The sequence below is a fragment of the Bombina bombina genome, chromosome 12 (assembly GCF_027579735.1).
Source record: "Bombina bombina isolate aBomBom1 chromosome 12, aBomBom1.pri, whole genome shotgun sequence".
Lineage (NCBI taxonomy): Eukaryota > Metazoa > Chordata > Amphibia > Anura > Bombinatoridae > Bombina > Bombina bombina.
In genome coordinates, this window is record NC_069510.1 from 90,902,673 (window position 1) to 90,921,995 (window position 19,323).

Here is a 19,323-nt window from a genome sequence, read left to right on the forward strand (position 1 = left end):
AATATAGGGCTGCTAATCGTTTTCGTTCCTTTCGTCACAATAAGGAACAAAAGCCTGATCCTTCCCCTACAGAAACAGTATCCGTTTGGAAACCATCTCCAGTCTGGAATAAATCCAAGCCTTTTAGAAAGCAAAAGCCAGCTCCCAAGTCCACATGAAGGTGCGGCCCTCATTCCAGCCCAGCTGGTAGGGGGCAGATTACGATTTTTCAAAGAAATTTGGATCAATTCGATTCACAGACTTTGGATTCAGAACATTGTTTCACAAGGGTACAGAATAGGTTTCAAGATAAGGCCCCCTGCAAGAAGATTTTTTCTTTCTTGCGTTCCTTTAAATCCAGTGAAGGCTCAAGCGTTTCTGAAATGTGTTTCAGATCTAGAGTTGGCTGGAGTAATTATGCCAGTTCCAGTTTTGGAACAGGGTCTGGGGTTTTACTCAAATCTCTTCATTGTACCAAAGAAGGAGAATTCCTTCAGACCAGTTCTGGATCTAAAAATATTGAATCATTATGTAAGAATACCAACATTCAAAATGGTAACTATAAGAACTATTCTGCCTTTTGTTCAGCAAGGGCATTATATGTCCACAATAGATTTACAGGATGCATATCTGCATATTCCGATTCATCCAGATCACTATCAGTTTCTGAGATTCTCTTTTCTAGACAAGCATTACCAGTTTGTGGCTATGCCGTTTGGCCTAGCAACAGCTCCAAGGATTTTTACAAAGGTTCTCGGTGCCCTACTATCTGTAATCAGAGAACAGGGTATTGTGGTATTTCCTTATTTGGACGATATCTTGGTACTTGCTCAGTCTTCACATTTAACAAAATCTCATACGAATCGACTTGTGTCGTTTCTTCAAGAACATGGTTGGAGGATCAATTTACCAAAGAGTTCGTTGATTCCTCAGACAAGGGTAACCTTTTTAGGTTTCCAGATAGATTCAGTGTCCATGACTCTGTCATTGACAGACGAGACGTCTGAAATTGGTTTCAGCTTGTCGAAACCTTCAGTCTCAATCATTCCCTTCGGTAGCCTTATGCATGGAAATTCTAGGTCTTATGACTGCTGCATCGGACGCCATCCCCTTTGCTCGTTTTCACATGCGACCTCTTCAGCTCTGTATGCTGAACCAGTGGTGCAGGGATTATACAAAGATATCTCAATTAATATCTTTAAAACTGAACGTACAACACTCTGACGTGGTGGACAGACCACCATCGTTTAGTTCAGGGGGCATCTTTTGTTCTTCCGACCTGGACTGTGATCTCAACAGATGCAAGTCTGACAGGTTGGGGAGCTGTATGGGGGTCTCTGACAGCACAGGGGGTTTGGGAATCTCAGGAGGCGAGATTACCAATCAACATTTTGGAACTCAGTGCGATTTTCAGGGCTCTTCAGTCGTGGCCTCTTCTAAAGAGAGAGTCGTTCATTTGTTTTCAGACGGACAATGTCACAACCGTGGCATATGTCAATCATCAAGGGGGGACTCACTTCTTCTTTCATGGCCAGAGGACAGTATCTCGGATACTTGCTTGGGCGGAATCCAGCTCCTGTCTAATTTCTGCGGTTCACATCCCAGTTATAGACAATTGGGAAGCGGATTATCTCAGTCGCCAGACGTTACATCCGGGCGAATGGTCTCTTCACCCAGAGGTGTTTCTTCAGATTGTTCAAATCTGGGGTCTTCGAGAAATAGATCTGATGGCTTCTCATCTAAACAAGAAACTTCCCAGGTATCTGTCCAGATCCAGGGATCCTCAGGCGGAGGCAGTGGATGCGTTGTCGCTTCCTTGGAAGTATCATCCTGCCTATATTTTTCCGCCTCTAGTTCTTCCAAGAGTGATTTCCAAGATTCTAAAGGAGCGTTCGTTTGTTCTGCTGGTGGCTCCAGCATGGCCTCACAGGTTTTGGTATGCGGATCTTGTTCGGATGGCTTCTTGCCAACCATGGACTCTTCCATTAAGACCAGACCTTCTATCGTAAGGTCCTTTTTTCATCAGGATCTCAAATCCTTAAATTTGAAGGTATGGAGATTGAACGCTTGATTCTCAGTCATAGAGGTTTCTCTGACTCTGTAATTAATACTATGTTACAGGCTCGCAAAGCTGTATCTAGGAAGATATATTATCGAGTCTGGAAGATTTACATTTCTTGGTGCTCTTTTCATCATTTTTCCTGGCATTCTTTTAGAATTCCTAGAATATTACAATTTCTTCAGGATGGTCTGGATAAAGGATTGTCTGCAATCTCTTTGAAAGGACAAATTTCTGCTCTTTCTATGTTGTTTCACAGAAAGATTGCTAATCTTCCTGATATTCATTGTTTTGTTCAGGCTTTGGTTCGTATCAAACCTGTTATTAAGTCTATCTCTCCTCCTTGGAGTTTGAATTTGGTTCTGAGGGCTTTACAAGCTCCTCCGTTTGAACCTATGCATTCTCTGGACATTAAATTACTTTCTTGGAAAGACTTGTTCCTTTTGGCCATCTCTTCTGCTAGAAGAGTTTCAGAGTTATCTGCTCTTTCTTGTGAATCTCCTTTTCTGATTTTTCATCAGGATAAGGCGGTGTTGCGAACTTCATTTAAATTTTTACCTAAAGTTGTGAACTCTAACAACATTAGTAGAGAAATTGTGGTTCCTTCATTGTGTCCTAATCCTAAGAATTCTAAGGAAAGATCGTTGCATTCTTTGGATGTAGTTAGAGCTTTGAAATATTATGTTGAAGCTACTAAGGATTTCCGAAAGACTTCTAGTCTATTTGTTATCTTTTCCGCTTCTAGGAAAGGTCAGAAGGCTTCTGCCATTTCTTTGGCATCTTGGTTAAAATCTTTGATTCATCATGCTTATGTTGAGTCGGGTAAAACTCCGCCTCAAAGGATTACAGCTCATTCTACTAGGTCAGTTTCTACTTCCTGGGCGTTTAGGAATGAAGCTTCGGTTGATCAGATTTGCAAAGCAGCCACTTGGTCTTCTTTGCATACTTTTACTAAATTCTACCATTTTGATGTGTTTTCTTCTTCTGAAGCAGTTTTTGGTAGAAAAGTACTTCAGGCAGCTGTTTCAGTTTGATTCTTCTGCTTATAATTTCAGTTTTTTTCATTATAAAGATTAAAACTTTATTTTGGGTTGTGGATTATTTTTTCAGCGGAATTGGCTGTCTTTATTTTATCCCTCCCTCTCTAGTGACTCTTGCGTGGAAGCTCCACATCTTGAGTATTTATATCCCATACATCACTAGCTCATGGACTCTTGCTAATTACATGAAAGAAAACATAATTTATGTAAGAACTTACCTGATAAATTCATTTCTTTCATATTAGCAAGAGTCCATGAGGCCCACCCTTTTTTTGTGGTGGTTATGATTTTTTTGTATAAAGCACAATTATTCCAATTCCTTATTTTTTATGCTTTCACACTTTTTTCTTATCACCCCACTTATTGGCTATTCGTTAAACTGATTTGTGGGTGTGGTGAGGGGTGTATTTATAGGCATTTTGAGGTTTGGGAAACTTTGCCCCTCCTGGTAGGAATGTATATCCCATACGTCACTAGCTCATGGACTCTTGCTAATATGAAAGAAATGAATTTATCAGGTAAGTTCTTACATAAATTATGTTTTTTTTCCCTATACTAAAAAAAAATACCACATACCGAGTGTTATGCTAATGTGAAGTTGTAGTCTGAAGTTTATATTTATAACTGTTGGTCCAATATTTAAGCAGCAGAACAAATTTTTATAATTAAGCAAAACAAAACCACAAACTGTTTGAAAAGATGTAGATATCTAGTAAGAGATAAACTACCACTGTTTATAACATTCTGTTATTCACTCTTTCAGAAACTTTGCATTTAAAGGCAAAAATGTCAACATGTCCACATGCTCCTGGCTGAGACTGGCTCTCTTTTTTGCAAGCTATTTTGTCTGCAGCAGAGAAAAGGTGCTCAAATGGTGTTGATGTGTCTGAGATGCATAAATAGGGTTTTGCCAATTTCACCAAGGTGGGCTATTTATCTTTGTTGGCTCTCCACCAATGCAAGGGGCCTCTTAACAATGAAAGCCTGGACTTCATTCTGACATAAAAATATCTTGAATATCTGTATGCAATGGCAAACAACCAGCTATAAGGTTAGGGGGAAAAATATCTAGTCCACTCTTAAAACAGATACATACTTACAGATGTTGAATTTGGTATATATATTCCAATTAATTAAAAATATAAAAAAAAACAAAAGTCAAAAGGGCTAAATACTATATATCGGTAACAGGACACAGCCTTACACATTTATCTATATAGTACATATAATCAGCAATAGCAAGCGATCCGCATAAAATTGTGCAAACAGGTAATAGTGACATCAATTCATATAACAAATGCCATCAAACTAGGGCTAGGTGTAAATAACAAGCTCGGCACTAACTCATGCAAAGCATAGTCCCAAATCACCTGATTTAATATAAACAATCCAACTGACTCCTATTTTATTTCTATGTTGCACATAAGACAGGAGTAGTTGTAAACTTAAAAAGAAACTTAGTGTCCTGAAAAAGTGAAAAGTAAATTTCTGTAGATGTCCTTTAGGCTAAGGGTATAACCATAAAACACAATACCATGTGCAGGAGCTAATTGGAGTAAAGCAACTGGTGCTGTGCACAGACCAACATAATTGCAAACCAACTAATCAATTATTAAATTTGTTGACAACTATTTTCATAATCGATTAGAATTTTAAATTTGTCAATCCCTGATTTAAAGACCCTTAATAATGTATGGTTTGCTTTGTTCCTTGAAATTAAAGGAACATTAACCCCTAGACACCGACGTTCCATCCCGCCATAAAAACTCTGGTGTCCTTCTCCCCTCCTTGTGAAAGCTCCAGTGGCTCCTACTGCCTAGCAGCCCCCCGGAGCCAATCATCGCTGTTTGAATTCACATGATTACAGTGACAATTATTTGACATCCTTTTTTGGCGGATCTTTAAGTTTGGAAGTTAGACCATTGCCTCCACCCTGAAGGATTAAAGTTATATATGTTTATACTGAAAATAAAGGTTTAGATAACACATGCAGCTGTTTTGTTGTAAAAAACATGTAAGGTATTGTATTTTTTTGTGTGTATTCTTTGCTTAAGCATTTTACATTGTACTTTTTTGTGAGATGTTGTTTTTTAAATGTCAAGGTTGTATTTAAAATAACTTGGCATAGTGATTTTGCATTTTATGTGCCAGCACAGCATTGATACCCTTGTTTTACAGGTCAGTAATCCAGCCACCCGTATGCTTAAAACAGCTGCAGCACAAGTGGGCACATCTGTCTCTTCTGGTACTAATACCCAGACGCGTCCTATCATCACAGTGCACAAATCTGGTACTGTGACCGTGGCTCAGCAAGCCCAGGTTGTAACTACTATGGTTGGAGGAGTAACAAAGACCATCACTTTGGTTAAAAGTCCGATTTCTGTTCCTGGAGGAAGTGCTTTGGTAAGTTTGGGCAACTGAGAACTAGTTTTAAATGGGGTATTTTTTTTTGTTGTTTTTTTTTAATAACCGATATGTAAATATTAATATGAGTTGGCACATTTAGGCTTTGTAGAACTTTGAAATTAGTGTGCAATAATGTGAAACCTATGTTTTGTTGTTTTAAAATATTGTTTACGAAATGTCTGTTTTAAAGTTTTTAGATTTTTAACCCTTGAGTACTTCACTCTGAAAAGAGACATTAAACCCACTTTTTCTCTTTCATGGTTCAGAGCATGCAATGTTAAATAACTTGTTTATTTCTGTTATCTGTTTTTTTTTCTTTGTGTCCCTTTTTTTAAAGTATACCTAGGTAGACTCAGAAGTTGCTGATTGGTGGCTGCATGTGTATGCATCTTGCCATTGCTTCTTGCTAGCTCCCAGTAGTACATTGCTGCTTCTTTATCAAAGGATACTAAGAGAATGAAGCAAATTAGACAATAGAACTAAATTGGAAAGTTGTTTAAAATTGTATTATCTGTCTGAATTGTGAAAGAGAAAGAAGGGGTTTCATGTCCCCTTTTAAAGTGATACATTTGCTCAAAACGTAGTTCTTTAAGCATCCTGAAATGTTTCTTGTGTATATTCATATAAAAAATAGTTGAGTGGAGCGCTAGACTCAACCCACTTTGCCAACCTCTGATACTACCTCCTTCCTAGGTAGTTTGAAAATCAAAGAATCTGAATACGTGGAGTGTAGGTGGCGCTAAAAGTACACTAAGTATACCTAGCTATGGGTTAATAAACTAACGTTAAAAATAGCCCAGCAGAATATATATCTTAGGAAAGTTCCATATAAATTAGCGTGTAAACTATCTGGTTAAATAAATGGAGGTACATGCAACTGAATATGAATTTTGTACAAATTTATTCTTAGTTGAAATAGTATAAAAAAATAGTATAAAAAACCATCAAAAATTCTCTCATACAAATGGCCCACATTCTTCACTCGCAACAACTTCCAAGTCTAAATAGCTACCACAAAGAATAATCGCAATACTAGAACAATTTAATACTAAAATAATGTTAAAACATTGTGGTGATAAATACAGTGAAAAGACAGTCGTCTAAGATCAATATGCACAATTGAATATTTTAAGCCGTTTGATTATAGTATGACTTTCTGGCTGGGGTTCTATTTCCTTTACAAGTCTCTGCTTGTTAAACACTTTCTCTTATTACGGCCACAATCAAACAAACAAAGGCCTGTCTCCAATGGGCTATGGCAACCGTAAAACAAATAGTTCTTGTTATAAGCCCTGTCACAGAGGAGAATCCAGCTTTCACCTTTGCAAAAAGGGGGAGTTCCTCAGTTTGAAGTCTGCAGTCTTATGCAAATGGGGGCGGATTCCCCAGTATCAGATCAGCAATCTTTTGAGGGTTCCTAAATAGGAACAATAATAAACACCAGAGTCTATTTTTGTTAAAATCCCACAGACAATCTTAGTCCGGTTTGAATGTTACTTATAGCGGGGAGTTATTGACAATACAGATACTCTCACCTGCTGCTCCTTGTCTGGGTATGTCAGCTCCTGTATGGATTTGTTGTTTAGGATAAGTTGCGGACCTCCTAGTCCCTGAATGTAACTTTCTTCACTTGCGCAAGTCTTATCTAAGTTACCTTTGTACCACAGCCTCTCAACGATTCCCTGCTCTTTAAGTACTCCGTACGCAGAGTGGGTTATACAGCAATAACACACTCTGCGTACGGAGTACTTAAAGAGCAGAGAATCGTTGAGAGGCTGTGGTACAAAGGTAACTTAGATAAGACTTGCGCAAGTGAAGAAAGTTACATTCAGGGACTAGGAGGTCCGCAACTTATCCTAAACAACAAATCCATACAGGAGCTGACATACCCAGACAAGGAGCAGCAGGTGAGAGTATCTGTATTGTCAATAACTCCCCGCTAAGTAACATTCAAACCGGACTAAGATTGTCTGTGGGATTTTTTTTTTTTTTTTTTTTTTTAAAACAGAACAGATCTGTACTGGCCTTTAATTGGTATAAAAACAGATTCGGTTGTTGGGGACACGACATAAAATATTGTTACATTGCTTCACTTAAATTACTGTATCAAATACTTAGTCTTGTGCATCCCCCCTACAGTCTATAGTAAAACCCATTAACCCCCTACAGTCTATAGTAAAACTCATTAACCCCCTATAAATATTCCTCACTTATTGTATATAAGTACTATCGGTGATGGGCTGTTAAACCTATGTAGGGGAGGAGAGGGTAGTAAGCCAGCTATCGGTGATGGGCTGTTACACCTATGTAGGGGAGGAGAGGGTAGTAAGCCAGCTATCGGTGATGGGCTGTTACACCTAGGTAGGGGAGGAGAGGGTAGTAAGCCAGCTACCGGTGATGGGAAATTACACCTAGGTAGAGGAGGATAGGGTAGTAAGTCAGCTACCGGTGATGGGCAATTACACCTAGGTAGGGGAGGATAGGGTAGTAAGCCAGCTACCGGTGATGGGCAATTACACCTAGGTAGAGGAGGAGAGGGTAGTAAGCCAGCTATCGGTGATGGGCTGTTACACCTAGATAGGGGAGGAGACGGTAGTAAGCCAGCCACCGGTGATGGGCAATTACACCTAGGTAGAGGAGGAGAGGGTAGTAAGCCAGCTATCGGTGATGGGCTGTTACACCTAGATAGGGGAGGAGAGGGTAGTAAGCCAGCTACCGGTGATGGGCAATTACACCTAGGTAGAGGATAGGGTAGTAAGCCAGCTATCGGTGATGGGCTGTTACACCTAGGTAGGGGAGGAGAGGGTAGTAAGCCAGCTACCAGTGATAGGCAATTACACCTAGGTAGAGGAGGATAGGGTAGTAAACCAGCTATCGGTGATGGGCAATTACACCTAGATAGAGGAGGATAGGGTAGTAAGCCAGCTATCGGTTATGGGCAATTACACCTAGGTAGAGAAGAGGGTAGTAAGCCAGCTACCGGTGATGGGCAATTACACCTAGGTAGAGGAGGAGAGGGAAGTAAGCCAGCTATCGGTGATGGGCAATTACACCTAGGTAGAGGAGGATAGGGTAGTAAGCCAGCTATCGGTGATGGGCAATTACACCTAGATAGAGGAGAGGGTAGTAAGCCAGCTATCGGTGATGGGTAATTACACCTAGTTAGAGGAGGATAGGGTAGTAAGCCAGCTATCGGTGATGGGCAGTTACACCTAGGTAGAGGAGGATAAGGTAGTAAGCCAGCTATCGGTGATGGGCAGTTACACCTAGGTAGAGGAGGATAGGGTAGTAAGCCAGCTATCGGTGATGGGCAGTTACACCTAGGTAGAGGAGGATAGGGTAGTAAGCCAGCTACCGGTGATGGGCAATTACACCTAGGTAGAGAAGAGGGTAGTAAGCCAGCTACCGGTGATGGGCAATTACACCTAGGTAGAGGAGGAGAGGGAAGTAAGCCAGCTATCGGTGATGGGCAATTACACCTAGGTAGAGGAGGATAGGGTAGTAAGCCAGCTATCGGTGATGGACAATTACACCTAGATAGAGGAGAGGGTAGTAAGCCAGCTATCGGTGATGGGTAATTACACCTAGTTAGAGGAGGATAGGGTAGTAAGCCAGCTATCGGTGATGGGCAGTTACACCTAGGTAGAGGAGGATAAGGTAGTAAGCCAGCTATCGGTGATGGGCAGTTACACCTAGGTAGAGGAGGATAGGGTAGTAAGCCAGCTATCGGTGATGGGCAGTTACACCTAGGTAGAGGAGGATAGGGTAGTAAGCCAGCTACCGGTGATGGGCAGTTACACCTAGGTAGAGGAGGATAGGGTAGTAAGCCAGCTACCGGTGATGGGCAGTTACACCTAGGTAGAGGAGGATAGGGTAGTAAGCCAGCTATCGGTGATGGGCAATTACACCTAGGTAGAGGAGGATAGGGTAGTAAGCCAGCTATCGGTGATGGGCAATTACACCTAGGTAGAGGAGGAGAGGGTAGTAAGCCAGCTATCAGTGATGGGCAATTACACCTAGGTAGAGGAGGATAGGGTAGTAAGCCAGCTATCGGTGATGGGCAATTACACCTAGGTAGAGGAGGAGAGGGTAGTAAGCCAGCTATCGGTGATGGGCAATTACACCTAGGTAGAGGAGGAGAGGGTAGTAAGCCAGCTATCGGTGATGGGCAATTACACCTAGGTAAAGGAGGAGAGGGTAGTAAGCCAGCTATCGGTGATGGGCAATTACACCTAGGTAAAGGAGGAGAGGGTAGTAAGCCAGCTATCGGTGATGGGCAATTACACCTAGGTAGAGGAGGAGAGGGTAGTAAGCCAGCTATCGGTGATGGGCAATTACATCTAGGTAGAGGAGGAGAGAGTAGTAAGCCAGCTATCGGTGATGGGTAATTACACCTAGGTAGAGGAGGAGAGGGTAGTAAGCCAGCTACCGGTGATGGGCAATTACACCTAGGTAGGGGAGGAGAGGGTAGTAAGCCAGCTATCGGTGATGGGCAATTACACCTAGGTAGGGGAGGAGAGGGTAGTAAGCCAGCTATCGGTGATGGGCAATTACACCTAGGTAGAGGATAGGGTAGTAAGCCAGCTATCGGTGATGGGTAATTACACCTAGGTAGAGGAGAGGGTAGTAAGCCAGCTATCGGTGATGGGCAGTTACACCTAGGTAGAGGAGGATAGGGTAGTAAGCCAGCTATCGGTGATGGGCAGTTACACCTAGGTAGAGGAGGATAGGGTAGTAAGCCAGCTATCGGTGATGGGCAGTTACACCTAGGTAGAGGATAGGGTAGTAAGCCAGCTATCGGTGATGGACAATTACACCTAGGTAGAGGACAGGGTAGTAAGCTAGCTATTGGTGATGGACAAGTACACCTAGGTAGAGGATAGGGTAGTAAGCCAGCTATCGGTGATGGGCAGTTACACCTAGGTAGAGGAGGATAGGGTAGTATGTCAGCTATCGGTGATGGGCAGTTACACCTAGGTAGAGGAGGATAGGGTAGTAAGCCAGCTATCGGTGATGGGCAGTTACACCTAGGTAGAGGAGGATAGGGTAGTAAGCCAGCTATCGGTGATGGGCAATTACACCTAGGTAGAGGAGGATAGGGTAGTAAGCCAGCTATCGGTGATGGGCAATTACACCTAGGTAGAGGAGGATAGGGTAGTAAGCCAGCTATCGGTGATGGGCAGTTACACCTAGGTAGGAGGAGGATAGGGTAGTAAGCCAACTATCGGTGATGGACAATTACACCTAGGTAGAGGAGGATAGGGAAGTAAGCCAGCTATCGGTGATGGGCAATTACACCTAGGTAGAGGAGGATAGGGTAGTAAGCCAGCTATCGGTGATGGACAATTACACCTAGGTAGAGGAGGATAGGGTAGTAAGCCAGCTATCAGTGATGGGCAATTACACCTAGGTAGAGGAGGACAGGGTAGTAAGCCAGCTATCGGTGAAGGGCAATTACACCTAGGTAGAGGAGGATAGGGTAGTAAGCCAGCTATCGGTGATGGGCAGTTACACCTAGGTAGAGGAGGATAGGGTAGTAAGCCAGCTATCGGTGATGGACAATTACACCTAGGTAGAGGAGGATAGGGAAGTAAGCCAGCTATCGGTGATGGGCAATTACACCTAGGTAGAGGAGGATAGGGTAGTAAGCCAGCTATCGGTGATGGGCAATTACACCTAGGTAGAGGAGGATAGGGTAGTAAGCCAGATATCGGTGATGGACAATTACACCTAGGTAGAGGAGGATAGGGTAGTAAGCCAGCTATCGGTGATGGACAATTACACCTAGGTAGAGGAGGACAGGGTAGTAAGCCAGCTATCGGTGATGGACAATTACACCTAGGTAGAGGAGGACAGGGAAGTAAGCCAGCTATCGGTGATGTGCCAGCTAAGTTCCTACACCTGTGCATAGTAGTCTGGGTGCAACAGTGTCAGGGACCTGCCAAACAAATCAAAACACAGCAACATCCTTCTTCTGCAGCATAAATCAATGGGCTCTAGATAGAATGTGCTGTATGTGACATGATTAAGGTCTGTTGTCTGTGTATATTCTTTTAGATGTAGAAAAGGGGTGCTGCTGTCATACGTATACATGTTCAGTGGATGGAAGTCATCTGTCTGCATTGGGGCATTTAGCCCATAAGTCAGGAATAATGAGAAACTTCATGAGCAAATAAAACGTAATAAATTAAAAAACACTATATACACAAAATAAACACAGGGCATAAATGTGAAAGAAACATTAAATATCCATCATAATCCAGCTAAAGTCTTTGTTACTTTGCTTCATTTAATTTGATAAATGCACCACAGTTTTTGGTTGAGACTCCTTTTTTGTCTTTAATTCCTTGGCTTTTCTTGCTTTGTTTCTGAGCTTTTGGCGACACATGTTTTGCTTGAAGGGGACACGGTGTGGGTGAATGTAACAGTAGTGGGCTCTCAGAATGAGCTGAAGAAGCCGCCCTCTCCACAGGTAAAAAAGGCGATTTGAGATATTCCCATGAAAGGGGCTGTGAGAGCCATGATGTGCTTAACGATGCAGGAAGGTCCCGAGTATGAGATATGTGAGTGCGCCTAAAATCTGGCGGCGTCTGTGGTGGGGTGATGGTAACACTGGGAAGTTCTTGGTTTGGTATACAGGCCAGCAAGCCCTGCATCATATCTCCCAGACTGCTCAGCTCAGACACCACAGATGCAACTGCAGTCGGGATAATGCCCGCACTTTCCTTCATTTCCCTGTTTGTGCTCTGAATATCCCTCGTCACCTCCTCTTTCAGGTCTCTGAGCACAGATCCAAGGTCCTTAGTGACATCAAAAGGTGCTGCAGACTGCTTGGGATTAGAGGTTCTCTCCAGTCGAGGCTGCAGATGCCTTCTTCTGGATGGCCGTGCTGCATTATTACCATGAAAGGGATGACACTCGATTCTGATCTTGGAACGTAAAGGATCTCTGTCAGGAATCTCCCAGCTCCCTCTGACCCACGGCTCCTCTCCATTCTGGATCCTTGAAATCAATATGGGAACACCATCACAGGTGCAGTCACAGAAGTCCCATTGTCTACGGCTATGAGGGTCAGACACAGATGGAGTTTCAGGAAGTGGCTCATATTTACCGCCTTGTCCATTCTAACCTCAGCACTGTCCTGGACCAGAGCTAAGGCGCAGAGTCTGGCACAGCAGGAATAAACACAACTTCCGGTCACTGCTGAAAGGGCCGACATACAATTCCCAGAAATCTGTGCGCGGGAGAGTAAAGATCCTTGGGGTCAGCACATCTGTCTGTGGGATTTTAACAAAAATAGACTCTGGTGTTTGTTATTATTGTTCCTATTTAGGAACCCTCAAAAGATTGCTGATCTGATACTGGGGAATCCGCCCCATTTGCATAAGACTGCAGACTTCAAACTGAGGAACTCCCCCTTTTTGCAAAGGTGAAAGCTGGATTCTCCTCTGTGACAGGGCTTATAACAAGAACTATTTGTTTTACGGGTTGCCATAGCCCATTGGAGACAGGCCTTTGTTTGTTCGATTGTGTATATTCATACTAATGCGTAGTTGTTCAATCCATGTAGGGGGAGAGATTTTTTTTGTGTGTTTTCGCCCCCTTATGGAAGTTATAATTGCTTTGTTACAGACTCTATTTTCCGGAATTACCTTCTTTTGTAATGTACAATTATAATGAAGATAGGAGAAATATTTTTTTATTTTATTTAAAGGGACACTCTTCAAAATTAAACCTTTCATTAATCAGAACATGTAACAACTTTTTAATGTACTTCCATTAACAAAATTTGCACCGTCTTTTTATATTTACACTTTTTGAGTCATTAGCTCCTACTGAGCATGTGCAAGAATTCGCAGAATATATGTATATACATTTGTAATTGTCTGATGGTTGTTACGTTATACAGGAGTGGAAGAATACATGACTTAAAAATCTACTACTCACTTGAAGTTCAGACGAAGTGCTATTGCATTGTCTTTTTATCATGCGTTTGTTCATTATGCAAATCTACTGTATTTACTGGTCCTTTTAAATGTTCTGTTTGCTTAGCTTTGAATGACATCATATTAAATGGACGATAAAGTCAAAATTTATAATTGTATGCTCTGAATAATTAGTTCACAGAGACAGGTGAAACCTGATATGTGCATAAATGCATTTCAATTTTCTTCCATTAGCAAAAATGCTGTTTGTAAATATTTTTCTTTTACAAAGATATGACGAGTCCACGGATTTCATCCTTGTGGGATTTATCCTCCTGACAGGAAGTTGCAAAGAGCACCACAGCAGAGCTGTATATATAGCTCCTCCCTTCCCTCCCAATCCAGTCATTCTCTTTGCCTTGTTAGTACTAGGAAAAGGTAAAGTGAGGTTAGTTTTATTTTCTTCAATCAATAATTTTTTATTTTAAAATGGTGCCAGTGAGTACTATTTTTCTCATGGAGAAAATTGTCAGTTCCTTACTTCATAAGAGGAGTGGGGACATTTGATTTTATGAACTGATGTTGTTGATCTTAAGAAAGTTTGTCTAAGAGCCATGATGGTTCCCACAGCGTCTAAAGGTAGTGAAAGAAAATCTTCAGTGTGGAGAACAATGTCTTGCTACAAGCAACTTTGAGGTATGTTCAGTCCTTTTAGTTTCTGGGAGACTTGATGTACAGAACAGGCTGACATATGTACCTTATGGGTAGGGGTAAGCAGTATACATTATGAGTAATGTGCTAATGTTCCTGGAATCCCTTATTTTTTATTTATATTACAAAGTTATTAAGATTCACTTTGTTTTTATTTTGGGCTTGTTTTTTGACGCTGGGAGTTGCGGTCTTATTTGAGTATACACTGGCCATAGGTGTACTGTGTTTTAGTATAGAGGGCACATGGCTTTTATTTTCGGACATGTTTTGTTTTTGTAAATTAGGACCCACTGGAATGACGCCCACGGTGGGCGGGGCCTTGTTTCGCACACTCAGACGCGCAGCACAACCGAATTGTGTGGACGCTAGAGTCCTGACCTATTGTGGGGCGTATGGTATCCGGAGTTCTAAGGACTTGACAGGCTTTTCGAGCGGCAGCTGTTTTCATTCTGGGGGCAGGTAGGCACTACAGCAGTGCTGTGGCATGGTGCAGAGGTTTAAATAAGTATTTTTTTTTGACAAAGATGTTATCTTGTTGATTTGTCATACTGTGCAAGCTATACAATACTGTTAAAGTGTTTGGGACACTTATAAACATATTTTTATTTCCTTAAACTTTCAGAAACATAGTTTCACTTTTAAAATGTAAAGGTGCAGTACAGTTTTTTTTGCTGCATTATATTTTGGCTATAATATAATTCAGAGTTAAAAGATTTTTTTTTTTAAACGATTAAATTTGAGATTGCTAATCTGTTTAACATGTCTGACTCTGATGAGGAAACTCATTGTTCTATGTGTTTAGATGCCACTGTGGAACCCCCTCTAACTTTTTGTCCCTCATGTACTGAGAGGGCCTTACAATGTAAAGCACAGATTTTATGTAAAGAAAATGTGCCTGAATGATTTTCAGTCTGAGGAGAATCAAGGTAAACCGCTAACGTCTCCCCAAGCGTCACAACCTTTAACGCCCACCCAAGCGACGCCTGGTTCTTCAACCGCGTCTAATTCATTTACTCTCTAGGATATGGCTGCAGTTATGTCAACTACCCTTACAGAGGTATTATCTAAGTTGCCAGTGTTACAGGGTAAACGCAGTAGGACAGAGGTCAATTTGCATGAGCCTTCTGATGCGTTAGCTATTTCCGATGTACCCTCACAGGGATCTGAATTGGGGGTCAGAGAACTTCTGTCTGAGGGGGAGCTTTCCGATTCAAGAAGTGCATTACCTCAGACGGACTCGGACGTCATGTCCTTTAAATTTAAGCTTGAGCACCTCAGTCTGTTGCTTAGGGAGGTTTTAGCGACTCTGGATGACTGTGATCCAAAGGGTTGTCCAACCAGAGAAATTGTGTAAGATGGACAAATACTTAGAGGTACCTGCTTACACTGAAGTTTTTCCAGTTCCTCTCGGAGATTAAGAGAGAATCGGACAGACCGGGTATCCCGTTTTCACCTTCTCCTAATTTCAGGAGAATGTATCCTATATCTGACACTATTCGGGACTCATGCCAAACAGTCCCTAAGGTGGAAGGGGCTATATCTACCCTTGCTAAGCGTACAGCTATTCCTATTGAGGAGAGTTGTGCTTTTAAAGACCCTATGTATAAAAAGTTGGAGGGTCTTCTAAAGAAATTGTTTATTCATCAGGGTTTCCTTTTACAACCAACGGCCTGCATTGTACCAGTTACTACTGCGGCGGCGGCCTTCTGGTTAGATGCTTTAGAAGAGTCTCCTAAGACAAACTCCTTTGGAGTATATTTTAGACAGAATTAAGGCTCTTAAGCTGGCTAATTCTTTTATTACAGATGCCGCCTTTCATATTGCCAAATTGGCGGCTAAGAATGCTGGATTTGCCATTTTAGCACGTAGAGCGTTATGGTTAAAATCTTGGTCTGCTGATGTGTTATCTAAGACTAAGCTTTTGGCTATCCCTTTCAAAGGGAAACCCCTATTCGGGCCTGACTTGAAAGAGATCATTTCTGACATTACGGGAGGTAAGGGTCATCTCCTACCTCAGGATAGATCTGCTAAACTGAGGGGTAAACAGAATAATTTTCGTTCCTTTTAAAGGAGCCCCCTCTTCTTCCGCCAAGCAGGAAGGAAATTTTGCTCAGGTCAAGCCCGTCTGGAGACCCAACCAGGCGTGGAACAAGGGTAAATAACCCAAGAAGCCAGCTTCTGCTACCAAAACAACGTGAAGGGGCTGCCCCCGATCCGGGACTGGATCTGGTAGGGGGCAGACTTTCTCTTTTTACCCAGGCTTGGGTAAGAGATGTTCAGGATCCTTGGACACTGGAAATCATGTCCCAAGGGTATTTGCTGGAATTCAAAAGTTCTCTCCCAAGGGGGAGGTTTCTTCTTTCACGATTGTCTGCAGACCAGACAAAAAGAGAGGCGTTCTTATGTTGTGTAAAAGATCTCTCTACTATGGGAGTAATTCGTCCCGTTCCAAGACAGGGACAGGGGTTTTACTCAAATCTTTTCGTGGTTCCCAAAAAGGAGGGCACGTTTTGACCCATTTTAGATCTAAAGAGTCTAATCAAGTTTCTCAGAGTCCCATCCTTCAAAATGGAGACTATTCGAACAATTCTGCCATTGATCCAGGAGGGTCAATACATGACTACCATGGACTTGAAGGATGCATACCTTCATATTCCCATCTACAAGGATCATCATCAGTACCTAAGGTTTGCCTTCCGGGACAAACATTTTCAGTTCGTGGCTCTTCCCTTCGGGTTGGCCACAGCACCCAAGATCTTCACGAAGGTTCTTCTGGCGGTTCTCAGACAGCGGGGCATAGCAGTGGTGCCTTCCCTAGACGATATTCAGGCGTCCACTTATCTGATGAAATTTCATACAGACACAGCGTTGTCCTTTCTGAGAACTCACGGATGGAAGGTGAACTTAGAAAAGAGTTTACCAATTCCACGGACAAGGGTTCCCTTCTTGGGAACGCTGATAGATTCTGTAGACATGAAAATATTTCTGACGGAGGTCAGAAAGTCAAGGAGTCTAAATAAATGCCGAGCCCTTCAGTCCAATCCTCGGCCATCTGTGGCTCAGTGTATGGAGGTAATGGATTGATGGTGGCGGCAATGGACATCATTCCGTTTGCTCGTTTTCATCTCAGACCACTGCAACTGTGCATGCTCGGACAGTGGAATGGGGACTATGCAAATTTGTCTTCTCCGATAAATCTGGATCAAGAAACCAGAGACTCTCTTCTTTGGTGGTTGTCGCCGGATCATCTGTCCCAAGGAACGTGTTTCCGCAGACCCTCATGGGTGATAGTGACAACGGACGCCAGTTTACTAGGCTGGGGTGCAGTCTGGAATTCCCTGAAGACTCGGGGTGTATGGACCCAGGTGGAGTCTCTACTTCCAATCAATATTCTGGAATTGAGAGCAATATTCAATGCACTTCAGGCATGGCCTCAGTTGACTTCGGCCAAATTCATCAGATTCCAGTTGGACAATATCACGACTGTGGCTTACATCAATCATCAGGGGGGGCGAGGAGTTCCTTAACGACGACAGAAGTATCCAAGATAATTCGGTGGGCGGAGGCCCACTCTTGTTATCTGTCAGCAATCTACATCCCAGGAGTGGACAACTGGGAAGCGGATTATCTAAGTCGCCAGGTTTTTCATCCGGGGGAGTGGGAACTCCATCCGGAGGTATTTGCCTCTCTGATTCTCAGATGGGGCAGACCGAAATTGGATCTGATGGCGTCTCGACAGAATGCCAAGCTCCCAAGATACGGATCCAGGTCGAGGGATCCTCAGGCCGAACTAGTAGATGCCTTGGCAGTGCCTTGGTCGTTCAACCTAGCTTATGTGTTTCCACCGTTTCCTCTCCTTCCCTGGGTGATTGCTTGGATCAAGCAGGAGAGAGCTTCAGTAATTCTAATTGCGCCTGCGTGGCCACGCAGGACTTGGTATACTGTTCTAGTGGACATGTCCTCTCTGCCTTCGTGGAAACTCCCAGTGAGACAGGACCTTCTCATTCAAGGTCCTTTCCAACATCCAAATCTAATTTCTCTGCAGCTCACTGCTTGGAGATTGAACGCTTTATTTTATCTAAGCGGGGATTCTCTGATGCGGTCATTGATACTTTGATTCAGGCGCATAAGCCTGTCACTAGATAGATCTATCATAAGATATGGCGTAAATATCTTTTTTGGTGTGAATCCAAGGGCTACTCATGGAGTAAGGTTAGGATTCCCAAGATTCTATCTTTTCTTCAAGAAGGATTGGAGAAAGGGTTATCAGCGAGTTCCTTAAAGGGACAGATCTCTGCTTTGTCAATTTTACTACACAAACGTTTGGCAGCTGTTCCAGACGTTCAGTCTTTTTGTCAGGCTCTAACCAGAATTAAGCCTTTGTTTAGACCAATTGCTCCACCCTGGAGTTTGAATTTGGTTCTTAATGTTCTTCAATGGGTTCCGTTTGAACCTATGCATTCCATAGATATTAAGCTGTTATCTTGGAAAGTTTTGTTTTTGGTTGCTATTCTGCTTGTAGAGTTTCTGAGCTTTACAATGTGATTCACCTTATCTTATCTTCCATTCTGATAAGGTGTTTTTAAGTACCAAACCTGGTTTCCTTCCTAAGGTTGTTTCTAATAAGAATATTAATCAGGAAATCGTTCCTCCTTTATGTCCTAATCCTTCTAAGAAGGAGCGTAAGTTACATAACCTGGATGTGGTCCGTGCCTTGAAGTTTTACTTGCAGGCGACTAAAGATTTCCGTCAATCATCTTCATTATTCATCGTTTATTCTGGACCTCTTTCTTTTTGGCTGAAGAGTATCATTCGTCTGGCATATGAGACTGCTGGACAGCAGCCTCCTGAAAGAATTACGGCTCATTCTACTAGGGCTGTGGCTTCCTCATGGGCTTTTAAAAATGATGCTTCTGTTGAACAGATTTGTAAGGTTGCAACTTGGTCGTCTCTTCATACTTTTTCCAAATTTTCCAAATTTGATACTATTGCTTCTTCTGAGGCTGTTTTCGGGAGAGAGGTTCTTCAAGCAGTGGTGCCTTCAGTTTAGGTTCCTGTCTTGTCCCTCCCTTTCATCCGTGTCCTATAGCTTTGGTATTGGTATCCCACAAGTAAGGATGAAATCTGTGGACTTGTCATATCTTTGTAAAAGAAAATTTATGCATACCTGATAAATTTATTTCTTTTACGATATGACGAGTCC

At 42.4% G+C, this 19,323-nt stretch overlaps 1 protein-coding gene across 1 annotated transcript in view; it reads left to right on the plus strand.

Annotated features, from left to right (window-relative positions):
• The window catches only part of HCFC1 (host cell factor C1), a gene marked incomplete in the record, with an annotated part of 480,694 nt that overhangs the window by 205,054 nt on the left and 256,317 nt on the right, over positions 1–19,323 (plus strand). Inside the window, 1 exon segment of the mRNA XM_053696082.1 lies at positions 5,257–5,481. Within this exon segment, the coding sequence (XP_053552057.1) occupies positions 5,257–5,481 (225 nt within the window).